Source organism: Carcharodon carcharias, chromosome 23, assembly GCF_017639515.1.
Source record: "Carcharodon carcharias isolate sCarCar2 chromosome 23, sCarCar2.pri, whole genome shotgun sequence".
NCBI lineage: Eukaryota > Metazoa > Chordata > Chondrichthyes > Lamniformes > Lamnidae > Carcharodon > Carcharodon carcharias.
The window spans coordinates 7,963,466-7,981,078 of record NC_054489.1 but is presented as its reverse complement, the minus strand read 5'-3'; the positions used below and the strand labels follow the sequence as shown (position 1 = coordinate 7,981,078).

General features: G+C 47.3%; 1 protein-coding gene across 6 annotated transcripts in view; it reads right to left on the bottom strand.

Moving 5' to 3' along the window:
* Window positions 1-17,613, bottom strand: part of LOC121269194 (rho GTPase-activating protein 23-like) — a 506,984-nt gene that overhangs the window by 134,399 nt on the left and 354,972 nt on the right. For all 6 annotated transcript variants that reach the window (XM_041173725.1, XM_041173724.1, XM_041173727.1 and 3 more), the window contains 2 exons: window positions 5,969-6,047; window positions 5,189-5,243 (listed from right to left, as the gene is read on the bottom strand). In XM_041173725.1, the coding sequence (XP_041029659.1) occupies window positions 5,189-5,243; window positions 5,969-6,047 (134 nt within the window). The remainder of the gene's footprint in view (window positions 1-5,188; window positions 5,244-5,968; window positions 6,048-17,613) is intronic.

The window sequence follows — 17,613 nt, the reverse complement described above, 5'->3', positions numbered from 1 at the left end:
TGTTCAGCGTCATTTGCGATTCCTCGGATGCTGAAGCAGTCCATGTCCAAATGCAGCAAGACCTGGACAATATCCAGGCTTGGGCTAACAAGTAGCAAGTAACATTTGCGACACACAAATGCCAGGCAATGACCATTTCCAACAAGAGAGAAACTAACCATTGCCCCTTGATGTTCAATGGCATTACCATCACTGAATTCCCCACTATAAACATCCTGGGGTTACCAATGATGTGGAACAGAACTGGACTAGCCATATGTGGCTACAACAGCAGGTCAGAGGCTAGGAATCCTGCAATGAGTAAGTCATCTCCTGACTCCCCAAAGCCTGTCCATCATCTACAAGGCACAAGTCAGGAGTGTGATGGAATACTCCCCACTTGCTTGGATGAGTGCAGCTCCCACAACACTCAAGAAGTTTGACACCATCCAGGACAAAGCAGCACTTGACTGGCACCACATCCACAAACATTCACTTCCTCCATCAGTGATGCGCAGTAGCAGCAATGTGTACCATCTATAAGATGCACTGCAAGAATTCACCAAGGCTCCTTCAACAGCACCTTCCAAACCCACAACCGCTACCATCTAGAAGGACAAGGGCAGCAGGTAGATGGGAACACCACCACCTAGAAGTTCCCCTCCAAGTCACTCACCATCCTGACTTGGAAATATATCGCCGTTCCTTCACTGTCGCTGGGTCAAAATCCTGGAACACCCTCCCTAACAGCACTATGGGTGTACCTACACCACATGTACTGCAACGGTTCAAGAAGGCAGCTCACCACCACCTTCTCAAGGGCAACTAGGGAAGGGCAATAAATGCTGGCCCAGCCAGCGAAGCCCAGATCCAGTGAATGAATATTAAAAAAACCCTCAATTTCCAACTGTAAAACTTCAAAGGTGGGGGGGTGTGTCTTCTCGGGTGGGTGGAGCTAAAGGTCAGCACAACTGGACAACGAAAGTGAAACCCTAATTATTATGCAGACTGTATGTGACCTTGTTGCTTTGTAAATCCTCATTGTCTAGTGAAGGTAGCAGGTCTGGCCCAGAGGGCTCTGACTACAATGAGATCCCAGCAAGGTGTACAGCTGCTGTTCACTCTGAGCAATTTACCATTGGCTCCAGGCAGAGGTGGGAAGAAGTGGGGCAAGACTGGGGTGCCCACCAGGGGCATACAGGTGAATGGCAGCCAAGTTGGGACTGCAAACCTCCATCCTCCTGGGGGAATGGACCTGCCTGACAAGTGCTCATGTGGTTAGTCTTTCCATTGTGATAAGGTCTCTTCATAGTCTCGAGGGCAGTGGAGAAAAGCAGAATAGTGTGAGTGGGAGGCCTCTCGCAAAAGGCAGTCATCGCTCTTGCCTGAGCAGCTATAGCTGATGGGGTCACAGGCAGAGGGGATTGGGACCACATGGACACTCTTGGGAGTGTCCACCGGGGTGTCCACCTGACCATCCTCCTTCCTGTGGGTGCCCAAGGGCCCCTCTCCTGACTCCCTGAGGAGAAGGAGCACATGGAGGGGAGTCGAGGTGCCAGTCCCCCTCTCGTGTAGCTACTGCAAAAGCTCACCCATGGCTAGAGTGGTGGAATGCAGGTCCAAGTGCATCTCTGACAGAAACTGAGCATTCAACTGGATGAGGTTCTCCATGGCATCGTCATCCTCCCCATGGAGACCTTGATGTGCTCGCATGTCAGAGCCATAACATCAGAGAGAATGCAGGCGCACTCCTCTGCCTCTCATACCATTCTGATGAGGGCCTGATGCCTCTGCCTGATGCTCCTCTGCGTTTCTTTGATACTACAGCCTCTTCTCCATGGCCGTTTCCAGAGGCTCATCATCTGATGCAGACTTAGCAGAGGCTTCTTCTCCAACAGTTCTCTAAGTGCCAGAGACCTTGGTTGTCACTGCATCCTTCTGCTATGAACACGTGTATTTAAGGTTATCACCAGAGCGTATGCCCGAGCTGAAACTAGATATATGACCCACCTAGGTGTGTGTCTCTGAGCTGGTGTAGATGAATGATGTGATGGCGTACAGGTATGAAGTCACCCTTGGGACTGGGGCTTGCTTCAGATGCTGTGGCTGGCCCCACTCTCTTCCTGCTGGGCCTAGGATGGAGAGAATGAGTGACTGCCTAGACTGGCCCAAACATGGCACTCATCAATCACTTTGATTTTCCAACATTATCTGGATTACACATGCTTCCTGATGAGATGCTTGAGGGAGACCAATCTCGCTGTAGGCACAGGCACGGTCACGATCCTCCCCTGCCAGCTCAGCAGCCTGCTGCTTGAATGCAGTAAGCGGCATCCATTTTCCACCTTCTGGCTCAGTCACTGAACTGTCTATATCCCTTAGTAGCCTCTTTGTGTAAGCAAATCTGACTTTATTAAATAAGGGGTCTAAGTGCAAGTCAATTATATAGGTTATAAATAGTTGAGCCCAAACATTGATCCTTATGGCATACCAGCAGTTACAACACGTCAATCTGAAAATCATAATGTTATTCAAACTCTGTTTTTTGTCTGCCAGACAATCTTCAATCTATACAAAATATTACCCGCAGTCCTATGAGCCCAAACTTGTGCAACACAACCTCTAATCTGGCATTTAATTGAATGCCTTCTGAAAATCCAAATATTCATTGATTCCCCCTCATCTACCCTGTCAGTTACAGACTCAAAGAACTCCAAAATGTCTGTCAGCCCTGAATAAGTTCTGAATAAAAACAGTTCAATTTTCCTTAAATATTTTCCCTTCCTTCCCTTCTGATCGCTTTAACTTTTACATTCAGGCAAGTACATTCACACTGTCAAGGCACATCACCTCCTGCAGCACATCTAACAAGCTCAAAGAAACTCAAATTTGACAAAAAAACAACTGACGTGAACTTAAAATAAATAAACTTGTGAAATATGAGTAGCTCAGTCAGCAGTCTGGCAACCCAGTTCACTTGGGTGATTAATACATTTTTCCATGGGAAAGCTTGATTCGTCATACATTCAGCCCACATACAGAGGCTGAATTTGTATGACGGAGGCAGGAAATGGAATTTGGGACTGTTTCTAGGCCTCAAACTCACCTACAGGGGGAAGGAGGGAACAACCTCTTAATTCGATTGGAGTTGGGTTTGGCAGCCAATTCAAGGCCCCGGATTTGGGAGCAGAGGCGGGCCAAAGAAAGTGTAAGTGTGATTTAAATCCGCATGACAGGCGTTTCTGTGGCTGCCATTTAAATCTGCTCCAGGCAAGGAATGGCACTTTGAGAAGCCTGCTCAATAGAGGTCCTGGTGAGCAGATGACTTTGATTGTATCACCTTTATGCTGCTGTCTGGGACTCTCTTCGTCATTTTTCAAAGGATATCCTTTGCACCCCAGGATCTATCCAAAAATATCCAGGTTTGAAGTGAAGATTTGTGGCAGCCTGGACTGTTAGAGAATGAAACACATGAAGGAAGCTCCTTTTATGCTTGCAGACGAGCTGAACATTGAGGGACAGGAAGCCCTTCCTGTTGATGAATCTTATTGGCCTTTCACTAGGTGCCTTGATGGTCACATGGGTGCAACCAATTATGCCCTGCACCTGGAAGAACCCAGCGCTGGCAGTGAAGTCCAATGCCCTTTGCACCCTAGAGACCTCATCAGTCATGAAATGAATGTATTGTCCAGCTCTGGCATATAGGATATCGGTGACCTGCGGGATGCAATGGTGTGCAGTTATTTGCAAGATGCCACAAAGGTCCACTGCTGATCTTTGATTCTGGCACCTTCCAAGCAAGTTCAAGGCCACAGTGATTTTGACAGCTGCTGGTAGAGCATGACAACCAGTGCTGCGAGGTGCCAGGTCACGATGACTGCAACCATCTGCTGGGAGAATCACAGTGTTCCATGGCATTGAGCTTCAATCAACTCCAGGAAGCTCCTTCTTTGAGAGTAGGTCCAATGCGGGGGCTACAGCCTCATTGTCCTTCTTGTCCTAGTACCTTATGAGGCCTTAATTGGGGATCAGGCGGGATCACATTCTCACCCTCCCCCACTGCCCTGGTGAACACAGGTGGCTCCAGGAACAGCTTTGCAGAGCCAGCACTGATATTTCAGGCCCTGTTCAGCTCCAATCCCCACCTCAGGGTGCCCAAAAAATTGCAGGTCTCAGCTGGCTTGTTGTGACAAAAATCCTGCAGGTTGCTTCTGGCCATGTTTATTTGTTCAGCATGTCACCGGAAAATTTCTTCTATTCATTTATAGCATTATTTTTTTCTGATTGATATTGCTGATGAAAAGATGTACAGTTTTTCTAGAAATACTGACCAAAGTAACTCTTTCCAAATGTATTCAACATATTACTAGACATTGTCAGTGCAGACTTGATGGGCCAAAGGGCCTCTTCTGCACTGTGTGATTCTGTGGTTCTGTGATTGCAGCAAAGGAAACCATCCCCACTGCTGCTCACAGTATTACGGTGAGCTGTGGAAGAAGCTTCAGCACCATGTGCAGAACATATGGAAGATGGAAATTTAAACAAAAATAAAAACGAAGACTGAAACAAATGCTTTAATGACATTACCTCTCAATCTTCTAAACTACAGAGAATATAGGCACAGTTTACTCAGCCTCTGATCATAGGGCAACCTTTCCATCCCAGAGACTGATCTAGTGAAACTTCGCTGTACTGCCCTCCAGTGTAAGTATATCTTTTCTTAAATATGGAGACCAAAATTGCATACAGTATTCCAAATGTGATGTCACCAAAGCCCTATACAATTGCAGCAAGACTTCTTTATTCTTATACTCTGATCCCCTTGTAATAAAGGTCAACATGCCATTTGTTTTCCCAATTGCTTGCTGTACCTGCAGTTAACTTGCGTGGTAAGTTGCAAAAACAAATAAAAGGTGACAGTAGTCTGTGGACTGGTCACATATCTTAAATATTAGTTAAAAAGAAATTCAGTAATTCCTTATATGATCCACACAACAAACTCAATGGTACAAGGCAAGCCACTCTTACACCTCATTCAAATGTCTGTATCTTAACTTAATTGCATTTCATTTTAAAGAACTTAATACCATAAATACCAATCATATTCCTGCTATAAACCTGACTCTGTCTTAGTTCTAAGGGGTCAGAACTTATGCACCTTAATTGACTGAAACAGGGAAAGAAGAAAAATTAAAGTTTTGTAACTTACCACCTGCAAAATGTCTTCATCTTTGGGCATAACTGAAAGTTCCAATACATCCTCACTAAATACAAGGAGAAAAAAAAGACATGTTAAATGAAATCTACATCAATGGCATAAATGTCACTGACATATTTTTTCCTTGATTTTAGTCCATGGAACTATGCCATAAAAATTAAATTGCTGAGTCCAAGGACTCGTAAAAAGGAGAACACAACAATGAACCAAACAAATTCTTTATTGCCAACCATGCTATTTGAGGAGAGATCTAGCAAGAGCAATTAACACTATATAAATTAAATGTCCTAACATTTGGTTGGGGATACGATTAGGATATTGTGATAGGTACAGGCTGAGATAATCAAACATTCCAAAAGCTACAACAGGACTGCTAACACAATGACAGCAGCTTGATGTCCCTAATAATCAGATGCTAAAACATTGAAGCTGGCAGCACACCCAAAGCACAGAACACACCCAATGTGGCTCACTAGTAGAAAGGTTACTGGGAGCTTGCATGCACACTGTACATTAAATTCATTAAGGGTTCAAAGAAAATTGAAACTACTCTCTCACCAGAATGCAATTGCACTAGCCATATGACACCTCTCCCAAACAGAGAGGGAAGGCCCCTTTTACCGAATGATGACATTTCCTCTTGATTCCAACTGAATTACACTGACATGTTTGCACACATTACTGCAATACCTTTGGAGTGAAGGTAGCTGCATGGCAGTGATCACTGATAAAGGAAAAATCAAGTGGTTGTTTTTTAATATGTTAACTTACCTGTTTTGAATTAGGGATATTACTTGAGAATATGTTTTGCCAATTATACTTTCTGCATTCACCTTCACAATACGATCCCCTGAGGAAAACAAAATGGTTTTCAAAGAGTGAATTTAAAATATGTCTTTGAAGACACAACTTACTGTTTGAAGCAATATTATATACAAATTGGAGTTCAGAGTGTAAACAGTATGATGTTAGGTTCAATAAAGCACATTAACTATTACAAAAGTTCCTTTGTTTGTCTGTCCACAGTTGGAACTTGATTCATTCTCTACACTAGATTACAATTACATCCTCCTCATATCCAAATTATACAGATGCAACACCATCATCTGAGATCCTTAGATGTTGCTCCATTAAATACACAAAGTGCACATGTAGCTTATTTCCACAAGTAGTTGAACCAAGAATTTCAAATATATAATTTCTCTCAGACAGCACCCCTACTGTGATTGGTCCTCCAATCACTCTTCATCTCTTTCCCTTTCTCTGAAAAACCCAGAACTTGTGTTTGAAGCACACACCACCAGCTGTGTAGTTTCTTTTTTAATAAATCTTGTTTTGTTGCTGATACAGTTCAACCACAGCATCAACCACTACATAGCTGAGAGGAAAGGGTGACCTGCTCCTTGGCCTTTTGCAGATACTTTTCAGCTAGCCAACAGATGTTATGACTGCAGTTCAGAAAGTTACCTTCCCATTTTTCTCTCTCCTAGCTTAACCTCTGTTTGGCAAAGGAAAAGGACATGCACCTTTCACGGCAGAATGTCAACATGTTTTACAGTCAGTGTGGCCTTTTCGAAGTGTGTCTACTATCATAATGCAAGAAATGTTATGCACACATAGGTTCCACAAACAGCAATTAAATAAATCACTAGAGCAACTGTTCGTTGAGGGGTAAGTGCTGGCCAGGACCTTGTAGAGAACTCTCTTGCACATCTTTAAATAATGTCATGGGTTCTTTTATGTCCATCTGGGGAGGCTGATGGGGTCTTGGTTTAACAACAGCTCTGAAAGATGGCACTTCTGACAACGCAACACTCCCTCAAGTGTTGCACTGAAATGCTGATCAAGATTATGTGCTCAAGGGCAGAATTTTCTGGCTGGCGGGTTGGCGGAGCGGGAGTACACAGAAGCGGACGCAATCACCGCCCGTGATCAGGTCCGCGCCACCATTTTACACGGGCGGGCCAATTAAGGCCCGCCCAGCACGAATTAAAGCTCCCAAGGACAGCAGGAGTGGGTGGGCGAAGGCGGGGCTGCCATGACCAATGATGACCCAGCGGCCTGTTTAAAAAAGCTGCTGCAGCCTTTCAAAGGCTATCAAACATGGCTACTGGAAGGGCTCCTCAGGGCACTGCTGGTAAGCACGCCAGGCAGGGGGGCACTGCGCCCCTCGTTTTTTGGACAATTGCCTTGCTGCCCTCCTCGAGGAGGCAGCAGCAAGGTGGGAGGTCCTGGCACCCCAGGTTGGGAGGAGGAGGCCCCGCACATGACCAAACATGACTGGGAGGAGGTGGCGGAGATAGTCTTCCCCCACCAAATCTGAGTGTAGTGACTGCATTGAATCATTGATGGCATGTGTTCTTGCAGCAGATATTGTCCATGCCTAGGTCACCCTGAAAGGGTGGTGATGAGATGGGTCCTGCACCCGCAGCATATGGTACAGTGACACCCAATTACTGTTTTGGGGGCAACCTGGAGGAGCTGCACCTGGGCGCAGTGCTAGAACTGCAGGACATGTCAAAATCAGGGTGATGACATGCTGGGAAGGGAGCTTCAAAGTGGCGTTGGCACTGATCGATCTGCTGCCCTCTGCACTTCACATGCTTGCGCCTCCTTGCCATGTGATGCCAAGTGTGATGTAGGCAGCATTTGGCCATTTGGCCAGCGGGGTGGCGGGGGGGGCCTTGGAGACAAGCCTGGCAACTTTGTGAGTGCAAGTGTTCGTCAGCTGCAGGGTGAGGAGGCACTGGAGTCCTGCAATGTCCCACTCTGGTTGGGGGGGGCCATCCACAAATAGAGTCCAGGTACAAGTAACACTAAGCTCTTCTCTCCTTAGCCCTAGATCTGGAGAGGTGCCATGCGACCAGGTCCACTGGTGTCAGTGAGGCTGGGGTGCCATGGGCAGGTACAGTTGCCTAGCACTGAGATCACCATTGTTCCCCCAGCAGCCATGGCACTGCTGAATGTTCAGTGATTGAAGTTTGCAACATGGCTTGACCATTGCTTGTGGAAGGATAAGCGCATAATGATCCAGGGTACAGGGATGCACATTGACATTGTCTCCATGTTATCTAATCAAACGTCCTTGTTCCTCCTTCCAGCATTAGCGGAGCAGGGTCAGGAGGAGGAGCAGCAGGGGTCCCCTCTCATACTTGAGGGCCCTGAAGTCTCGGACTCATCAGCATTACACCATCTCTGCCAGGCAGACACCAGCGCAGATACTAGCACCTCGGTGGGAATTAGATCATTGGCTAGTGTCCCGGGGCACAGCGGTGAGTGCACTTCACAGTCGCTGGAGGAGCTGGCAGAGACAGGGAGTGCCCATGGCGCCAGCAGTCAGAGGACTGTAGGGGACCAGGCATATGCTCAGTTGATGGTGGATGATGTGCCTCTGGAGTCGGCCGCGACGCAGCAAACACAGGAAATGTGGCAGGGTGTGCAGGAGCATCTGGTGGAGATACATGAGGCTATGCTTGGCTTGGTGTGTCTGTGGTGGAGGAGTCTACGCGGATCATCACTAATGCAATGAGCCTCATGGCCAAGCGCCATGCGTCCTCCATGTACTCCCCAGATCATGTGTTGCTGATAGTGGTTGCTGTGCTCTCCACAGTCCACAGTCTTGCGATGGAAAGGGGGATGCTGTGGACAAAGAAGATGTGGACGCAGTGGCTGCGGCTGTACACAATGAGTCCAGCAGTCAGTCCAAGGATGGGCAGCTGGACAGTGCCAGTGTGGGAGATGGTCTGGGCACCAAATTTCCCAGCTCAGTGCCCATCCATTCACAGTGAGCAGGGATGTACGAATTGACCTCACATCAGCGCAGCAGCTGCGTGTCGTCTCTACGGGCTCCTCTCAGGGCGCTCCGGATGAGGGCAGCAGCTCCTCCACCCCTTTGCCTCCGATGAGGCTGCAATGACTGGGGAGATGCCAACTGTGGAACTGGCAACTCCCTCCCAGGCAAGACCAGCACAGGCTCCATGGGCCAGAGGACGGCCGCCAAGATCATCGAGGCCAACAGGACAGCAGAATCAGCAGGCTGGCTCCGATGCCAGTCCCAGCAAGGGGGCAGCACCAAGACGTAACCCCGAAAGCATAAACATAAGGCACCTTAGGCACACCACAGGTTTATCACTGGTGCTTTTGTGTTGGCCCACAATAAGGTCTTTATGAGTTGGTGTGATGTTGAACACCTTTTTGTCATTTTGTTCTCTTAAGTTCCTTTTGTTACACCATTAAATTCAGACATGTCACCATGGCTGAGGGTGCCTCTTTTCTTTTGCAGGTGGATGGTTATCAATAATGTTATGAGTGATTTGTGGGATATTCAGCTTTATTGACAAGGCCTTTAGTTAATGTTCCTGTCCAAGCAGACTTTACACTCAGGTATTGAGTATAGAGCCTGCAGCCCAGAATTGTCCTGGAGGTCCACATGTGGTGTGCTAGCTGAAGGTTCGTTGGATTGAAGCCTCCCAGGTTCTCTACCTCCCTGGAGTATGCCCGGGTCAGCATCTACCCCCTCAGCATTTCCCTGTGCATGCTCATCCTTGTACTGACTGCTGGACTCATTGTGTACAGCCGCAGCCACTGCGTCCACATCTTCTTTGTCCACAGCATCCCCCTTTCCATCACAAGACTGTGGAGAGCACAGCATGCAACCACTATCAGCAACACATGATCTGGGGAGTACAGGAGTGCGTCTCCTGAATGGTCCAGGCATTGGAAGTGCATTTTGAGAAGGCCGATGGCTCTCTCCACCACAGCCCTTGTGGACACCTAGCTCTTATTATACCGCTGCTCAGCTTCTTGGCTGGTGGAGAGGTGTCATGAGCCGCCTTCTGAGGAGATAGCCCTTGTCACCCAGCAGCCATCCATCCAGCCAGGCTGGAGCACTGAAGAGCCCCTGCACCAGGGAGTGTCTGAGGATGTAGGCGTCGTGGGAGCTGCCTGGGTATCTTGCACAGACTTGTAGAGTCTGCATCCTGTGTCACACACTATCTGCACGTTCATGGAGTGGAAGGTATTCGTGTTGACGAAGGCACCGGGCTCACCCGCTGGCGCCTTGATGGCCACATGTGTACAGTCTATAGCACCCTGGACATGGCGGAACCCAGCAATCACCGCGAAGCCTCTGGCTCGCTGTGTCTGGCTTGCCTGGTCCCAATGGTAGTGGATGAAGGTCAATGCACGTCTGAACAGAGCATCTGTAACCTGCTTGACACAAGTGCGGACAGCTGATTGGAAGACAATGCAAAGGTCACCCACCGACCCCTGGAAGGAACCAGAGGTATAGAAGTTGAGGGCAGCTGTGATCTTTAGAACTACTGGCATGGGCTGTCCACCCACACAGCAGCAATCTCAGGCCCAATCATCTGACAGACATAGTTGACTATCTCCCTTGAGAGATGGAGCCTCCTTCGGTACTGCACCTCAGGCATATTGAGATAGTGGCTTCGCCACCTGTATACCCAGGCAGCAGGATAGTGGTGTCTTCTGTGGCCCCTTCCTCCTTGGACTACCTCTTGGTCCTGCACCTCTTGTGCCTGTGCCTCTCCTCCCAAAGGTGACTCCCCTGGAGGCTGCACGTGCACTCCTGGCCTCCTCCCCCTTTTAGCTCTCCCTTCCTCCTCAGAGGAGGTGCCTCCATTCCCAGGCTAAGGGAAGGCTTCCTGAAACCTGCAGGCCCAAAAACAATTCTTCATTGCAGAGTGCTGACCTGAAGGTTGAGTCCAATCTAAGCAGCTGGTATGTGTTTTGAAGTATTGCAGCTCACACAGGCAAGTATCAGTTACTTTGCAAATTAAATACTTGTCAGAGCACACTCGCAACCCCCACTGAGCCCTCTTATCCTGCCTGTGGGTGAGGTTTATACAAGTGTCTCTTACCCGCCTGCCTGTTGCGCCCGTGCGATGACCCGAAGATTGCACGGGTGCTGAAAAATCATTGTCAATTGGTGCCTCAAGGGCTTTAAGTGGCCCGTTAATTAATGGCGGGTGCGCGTCGGAGATCATTACGTGCCCACCCAACGAAATATTGTGATGGCACACGGTGAAATCAGGGCGCTCGCCCAACGTCACCACGCGTCATTTTTAGCATGGGCGTGTGGGTCCCACCCCTGCACGCCAACGGGAAAATTCTGCCCCAAGTCTCTGGAACGGGGTTTGAACTCACAGCCTTCCAACACAGGCAAAAGTTCAACCATAGACAAGGAAGACACCTTCAGGTTCTTCGGATGGCATAGCCAACAACTTGCAGTGTAAAAACTGACATGGACAAATATGGGTTAATTAAGGAAAGCCAGCATGGATTTCTTAATGGAAAATCATGTTTAACTAACTTGTTAGATTTTTTCTAAGAGGTGACTAACAGGGTTGATGAGGCAATGCTATTGCTGTGGTGTACATGGATTTTCAAAAGGCATTTTAAGGTTGTAAGCAAGATTATAGCTCATGGAATAAAAGGGACAGTAGCAACATGGATACAGAATTGGCTGAGTGACAGGAAAGAGGGAGTAAGGGTTAATGGATGTTTTTTGGGGTGGAGGAAGGTTTGTAATGGAGCGTCCCAGGGGTCAGTATTAGGGCCACTGCTTTGCCTGATAAATATTAATGATCTAGTCCTTGGTGCACAGGGAACAATTTCAATATTTGCGAACGATACGAACATACAAAATAGAAGTCGGCCATTCAGCCCCTCAAGACTGCGCCATAATTCAATAAGATCATGGCACATCTGTTTGTGTTTCAAATTCCACATTCCTATCTTTCCCGAGAACCTTCAATTCCCTTGCCTAAAAAGAATCTACCTTTGGCTTAAAAATATTCAACGACCCCAACTCCACAAACTTCTGAGGCATAGTGTTCCAAAGTTGCACAACGCTCAGAGAAAAACATTTTTCCTCATCTCTGTCCTAAAAGGGTGACCCCTAATTTTTAAAAGTGTCCCCTAGTTCTGGACTCACCACATCCACATGGACGTCCAATCCCTCTACACCTCCATCCCCCACCAGGATGGTCTGAGGGCCCTTAGCTTCTTCCTCAAACAGAGGCCCGAACAATCCCCATCCACCACTACTCTCCTCCGTCTGCCTGAACTTGTTCTCACGCTGAACAATTTCTCCTTCAACTCCTCTCACTTCCTCCAAATAAAAGGTGTGGCTATGGGTACCCACATGGGCCCCAGCTATGCCTGTCTCTTTATGGGGTATGTGGAACATTCCTACTCCGGCCCCCTTCCACGACTCTTTCTCCGGTACATCGATGATTACTTCGGTGCTGCTTCGTGCTCTCGTCGGGACTTGGAAAAATTTATTAATTTTGCTTCCAATCTCCAACCCTCCATCATTTTCACGTGGTCCATCTCTGACACTTCCCTTCCCTTCCTTGACCTCGCTGTCTCAATCTCTGGTGATAGACTGTCCACCATTATCCATTACAAGCCTACTGACTCCCACAGCTACCTCGACTACAGCTCCTCACACCCCGCTTCCTGTAAGAACTCCATCCCATTCTCTCAGTTCCTTTGCCTCCGTCGCATCTGTTCCGATGATGCTACCTTCAAAAACAGTTCCTCTGACATGTCCTCCTTCTTCCTTAACCGAGGTTTTCCACCCACGGTCGTTGACAGGTCCCTCAACTGTGTCCGGCCCATCTCCCACGCATCCGCCCTCACGCCTTCTCCTCCCTCCCAGAAACATGATAGGGTCCCCCTTGTCCTCACTTATCACCCCACCAGCCTCCGCATTCAAAGGATCATCCTCCGCCATTTCCGCCAACTCCAGCATAATGCCACTACCAAACACATCTTCCCTTCGCCCCCACTGTCGGCATTCCATAGGGATCGTTCCCTCTGGGACACCCTGGTCCACTCCTCCATCACGCACTACTCCCCAACTCCCACCTATGGCACCTCCCCATGCCCACGCAAAAGATGTAACACCTGCCCCTTCACTTCCTCTCTCCTCACCGTCCAAGGGCTCAAACACTCCTTTCAAGTGAAGCAGCATTTCACTTGCATTTCCCCCAACTTAGTCTACTGCATTCATTGCTCCCAATGCGGTCTCCCCTACACTGGAGAGACCAAACGTAAACTGGGCGACCGCTTTGCAGAACACCTGCGGTCTGTCTGCAAGAATGACCCAAACCTCCCTGTCGCTTGCCATTTCAACACTCCACCCTGCTCCCTTGCCGACATGTCTGTCCTTGGCTTGCTGCATTGTTCCAGTGAAGCCCAATGCAAACTGGAGGAACAACACCTCATCTTCCGACTAGGCACTTTACAGCCTTCCGGACTGAATATTGAATTCAACAACTTTAGGTCTTGACCTCCCTCCTCCATCCCCACCCCCTTTCTGTTTCTTCCCCCTTCCTTTTGTTTTTTTTCCCAATAAATTATATAGATTTTTCTTTTTCCCACCAATTTCCATTATTTTTAAACATTTTTAAATCTTTTATGCTCCCCCCACCCCCACTAGAGCTACATCTTGAGTGCCCTACCATCCATTCTTAATTAGCACATTAGATAATATCACCAACTTCGACACCTATGTGTGCTTTTGTTCTGCCGTCTGTGACATCTTTTGATGATCTGCTTCTATCACTGCTTTTGCCTACAACCACACCACCCCCCTCCACTTCCCCCCCCCCCAAACATCATCTCTCTCTCCCCCCCCCCCCCCCCCTACACACACACACACACACACACACACACACACACACACACCTTAAACCAGCTTATATTTCACCCCTTCCTGGGATTCACCTAGTTCTGTCGAAGGGTCATGAGGATTCGAAACGTCAACTCTTTTCTTCTCCGCTGATGCTGCCAGACCTGCTGAATTTTTCCAGGTAATTCTGTTTTTGTTTTCCACCTTGTCGAGACTGTTCAGAATCTTATATACTTCAAATATACAAAACTTGGAAGCATTGTGAGCTGTGAGGAGGGTGGTGTAGAACTTTAAGAGGACATAGACAAGTTGGTGGAATTGGTGGATAAGTGGCAAATGAAGTTCAATGCGATAAAACGTGAGATGATGCATTTTGGTAGGAAGAACATGGAGCGACAGTACAAAATAAAGGGCGCCACTCTAAAAGGGGTGCAGTAGCAGAAGGACCTGGGTGTATGTCTGGAAGCTGGGCACATTTCCAGTGCCCAGGGCCAGCATGTGTGCGGGAAGTGTCTCCAGCTGCAGTTCCTGGAAGCCCGGGTTCTGCTGGAGGGGCAGCTGGGGACACTGTGGAGCATCCGCGAGGTGGAGAGAATCATGGACAGCATGTATAGAGAGGTGGTCACACTGCAGGCTAACAGTCCACAGACAGGAAGGGAATGGGTGACCACCAGGCAAAGCAAGAGGACTAGGCAGGCAGCGCAGGAATCTCCTGTGGCTATTACTTTGCAGAACAGATATACAACTTTGGATACTGTTGGGGGGAATGGCTTCTCAGGAGAAAGCAGCAACAGCCAAATTCGTTCCACCGCAGTTGGCTCTGCTGCAAAGGGGAGGAGTAAAAAGTGTGGGAATGCAATAGTTATAGGGGACTCAACTGTAAGGGGAACAGATAGGTGTTTCTGTGGCCGCAAACACATCTCCAGGATGGTATGTTGCCTCCCTGCTGCTAGGGTCAAGGATGTGTCAGAGCGGCTAGAGGACATCCTGAAGGGGAAGGGTGAACAGCCAATGGTCGTGGTACACATTGGTACAAACGACATAGGTAAAAAAAGAGATGAGGTCCTAAAAGCAGAATATAGGGAGTTAGGAAGTAAGTTGAAAATTAGGACCTCAAAGGTAGTGATCTCAGGATTACTACCAGTGCCACGTGCCAGTCAGAGTAGAAATAGCAGGATATATCAGATGAATACGTGGCTGAAGAGATGGCGTGAGGGGGAGGGTTTCAGATTCCTAGGGCATTGGGACCGGTTCTGAAGGAGGTGGGACCAGTACAAACTAGACAAGTTACACCTGGGCAGGATCGGGACTGATGTCCTAGGGGGAATACTTGCTAGAGTGGTTGGGGAGGGTTTAAACTAAAATGGCAGGGGGATGAGAACCTATGCAAGGAGTCAGAGGAAGGGAAATCAAAGACAAGAACAAAAGACAGAAAGGGGAATAAGAAAAGTGATAGAGAAATCAATGGCAAGAATCAAACAGGGCCTCAGTGAAAAATAGTGGGAATGGGACAAGTAACGTTAAAAAGACAAGCTTTAAGGCTTTGTGCCTTAACGCGAGGAGCATTCTCAATAAAGTGGATGAATTAACCGCGCAAATAGATAAACAGGTACAATATAGTCGGGATTATGGAGACATGGCTGCAGGTGACCAGGGATAGGAACTGGACATCCAGGGGTATTCAGTATTTAGGAAGGACAGACAAAAAGGAAAAGGCGGTGAAGTTGCATTGCTGGTTGAAGAGGAAATTAATGCAATAGTGAGGAAAGATATTTGCTCCAACGATGTAGAGCTGAGAAACGCTAAGGGGCAAAAAACTTTAGTGGGGGTTGTATATAGACCCCCAAACTGTAGTGGCGATGTTGGGAATGGCATTAAACAGGAAATTAGAGACGCATGCAATAAAGGAAAATCTGTAATTATGGGTGACTTTAATCTGCATATAGATTGGGCAAATTAAATTAGTAACAATACCATAGAGGAGGAATTCCTGGAGTTTTTCTGGACCAATACATTGAGGAACCAACAAGAGAACAGGCCTTCCTAGACTGGGTATTGTGTAATGAGAAAGGACTAATTGGCAAATCTAATTGTGCGAGGCCCCTTGGGGATGAGCGACTATAATATGATAGAATTCTTCACCAAGATGGAGAGTGATGTAGTTGATTCTGAGACTAGGGTCCTGAATCTTAATAAAGGAAACTACGATGGTATGAGGTGCGAGTTGGCTATGATGGATTGGGAAACAATACTTAAAGGTGGATAGGCAATGGCAAGCATTCAAAGAGCGCATGGGTGAACTGCAACAATTGTTTATTCTGTCTGGTGAAAAAGTAAAACAGGAAAGGTGGCCAAACCATGGCTTACAAGGGAAATTAGAGATAGTATTAGATGCAAGGAAGAGGCATACAAATTGGCCAGAAAAAACAACAGACCTGAGGATTGGGAACAGTTTAGAATTCAGCAAAGGAGGACCAAGGGATTGATTAAGAAGAGGAAAATAGAGTACGAGAGTAAGCTTACAGGGAACATAAAAACTGACTGTAAAAGTTTCTGTAGGTATGTGAAGAGAAAAAGATTGGTGAAGACAAATGTAGGTCCCTTACAGTCAGAAACAGGGGAATTTATAATGGGAAACAAAGAAATGGCTGACCAACTAAATACATAATTTGGTTCTGTCTTCACAAAGGAGGACACTAATACCAGAAATGTTCGGGCAAACAGGGTTTAGTGAGAGGGAGGAACTGAAATAAATCAGTATTAGTAGGGAAATAACGTTGGGGAAATTGATGAAATTGAAGGCCGATAAATCCCTGATAATCCACATCCCAGAGTACTTAAGGAAGTGGCCCTAGAAATAGTGGATGCATTGGTGGTCATCTTCCAAGATTCTATACACTCTGGAACAGTTCCTACAGATTGGAGGGTAGCTATTGTAACCCCACTATTTAAAAAGGGAGGTAGAGAGAAAACAGGGAATTATAGACCAGTCAGCCTGACATCGATAATGCGGAAAATTCTAGAGTCCATTATAAAAGATTTAATAGCTGAGCACTTGGAAAACAGTGGCAGAATCGGACAGAGTCAGCATGGATTTATGAAAGGAGCTTTTTCTGAATGGCAGTGACTAGTGGGATACTGCAGGGATTGGTGCTGGGACCCCAGTTATTCACAATATATATTAATGATTTTGATGAAGGAATTAAATGTAATATCATTAAATTTGCAGATGACACAAAGCTGGGTGGGAGGGTGAGCTGTGAGGAGGATGCAGAGATGCTTCAGTGTGATTTGGACAAGCTGGGTAAGTGGGCAAATGCATGGCAGATGCAGTATAACGTGGATAAATGTGAGGTCATCCATTTTGGTAGCAAAAACAGGAAGGCAGATTATTATCTGAATGGCTATAAATTGAGAGAGGGGAATGTGCAACGAGACCAGGGTGTCGTTGTACACCAGTCACTGAAAGTAAGTATGCAGGTGCAGCAGGCAGTAAAGAAGGCAAATGGTATGTTGGCCTTCATAGCCAGAGGATTCGAGTACAGGAACAGGGATGCCTTGCTGCAATTGTACAGAGCCTTGGTGAGACCACACTTGGAATATTGTGTGCAGTTTTGGTTTCCTTATCTGAGGAAGGATGTACTTGCTATAGAGGGTTTACCCGACTGATTCCTGGGATGGCGGGACTGACATATGAGGAGAGGTTGAGTCGATTAGGATTATATTCACTGGAGTTCAGAAGAATGAGGAGGGA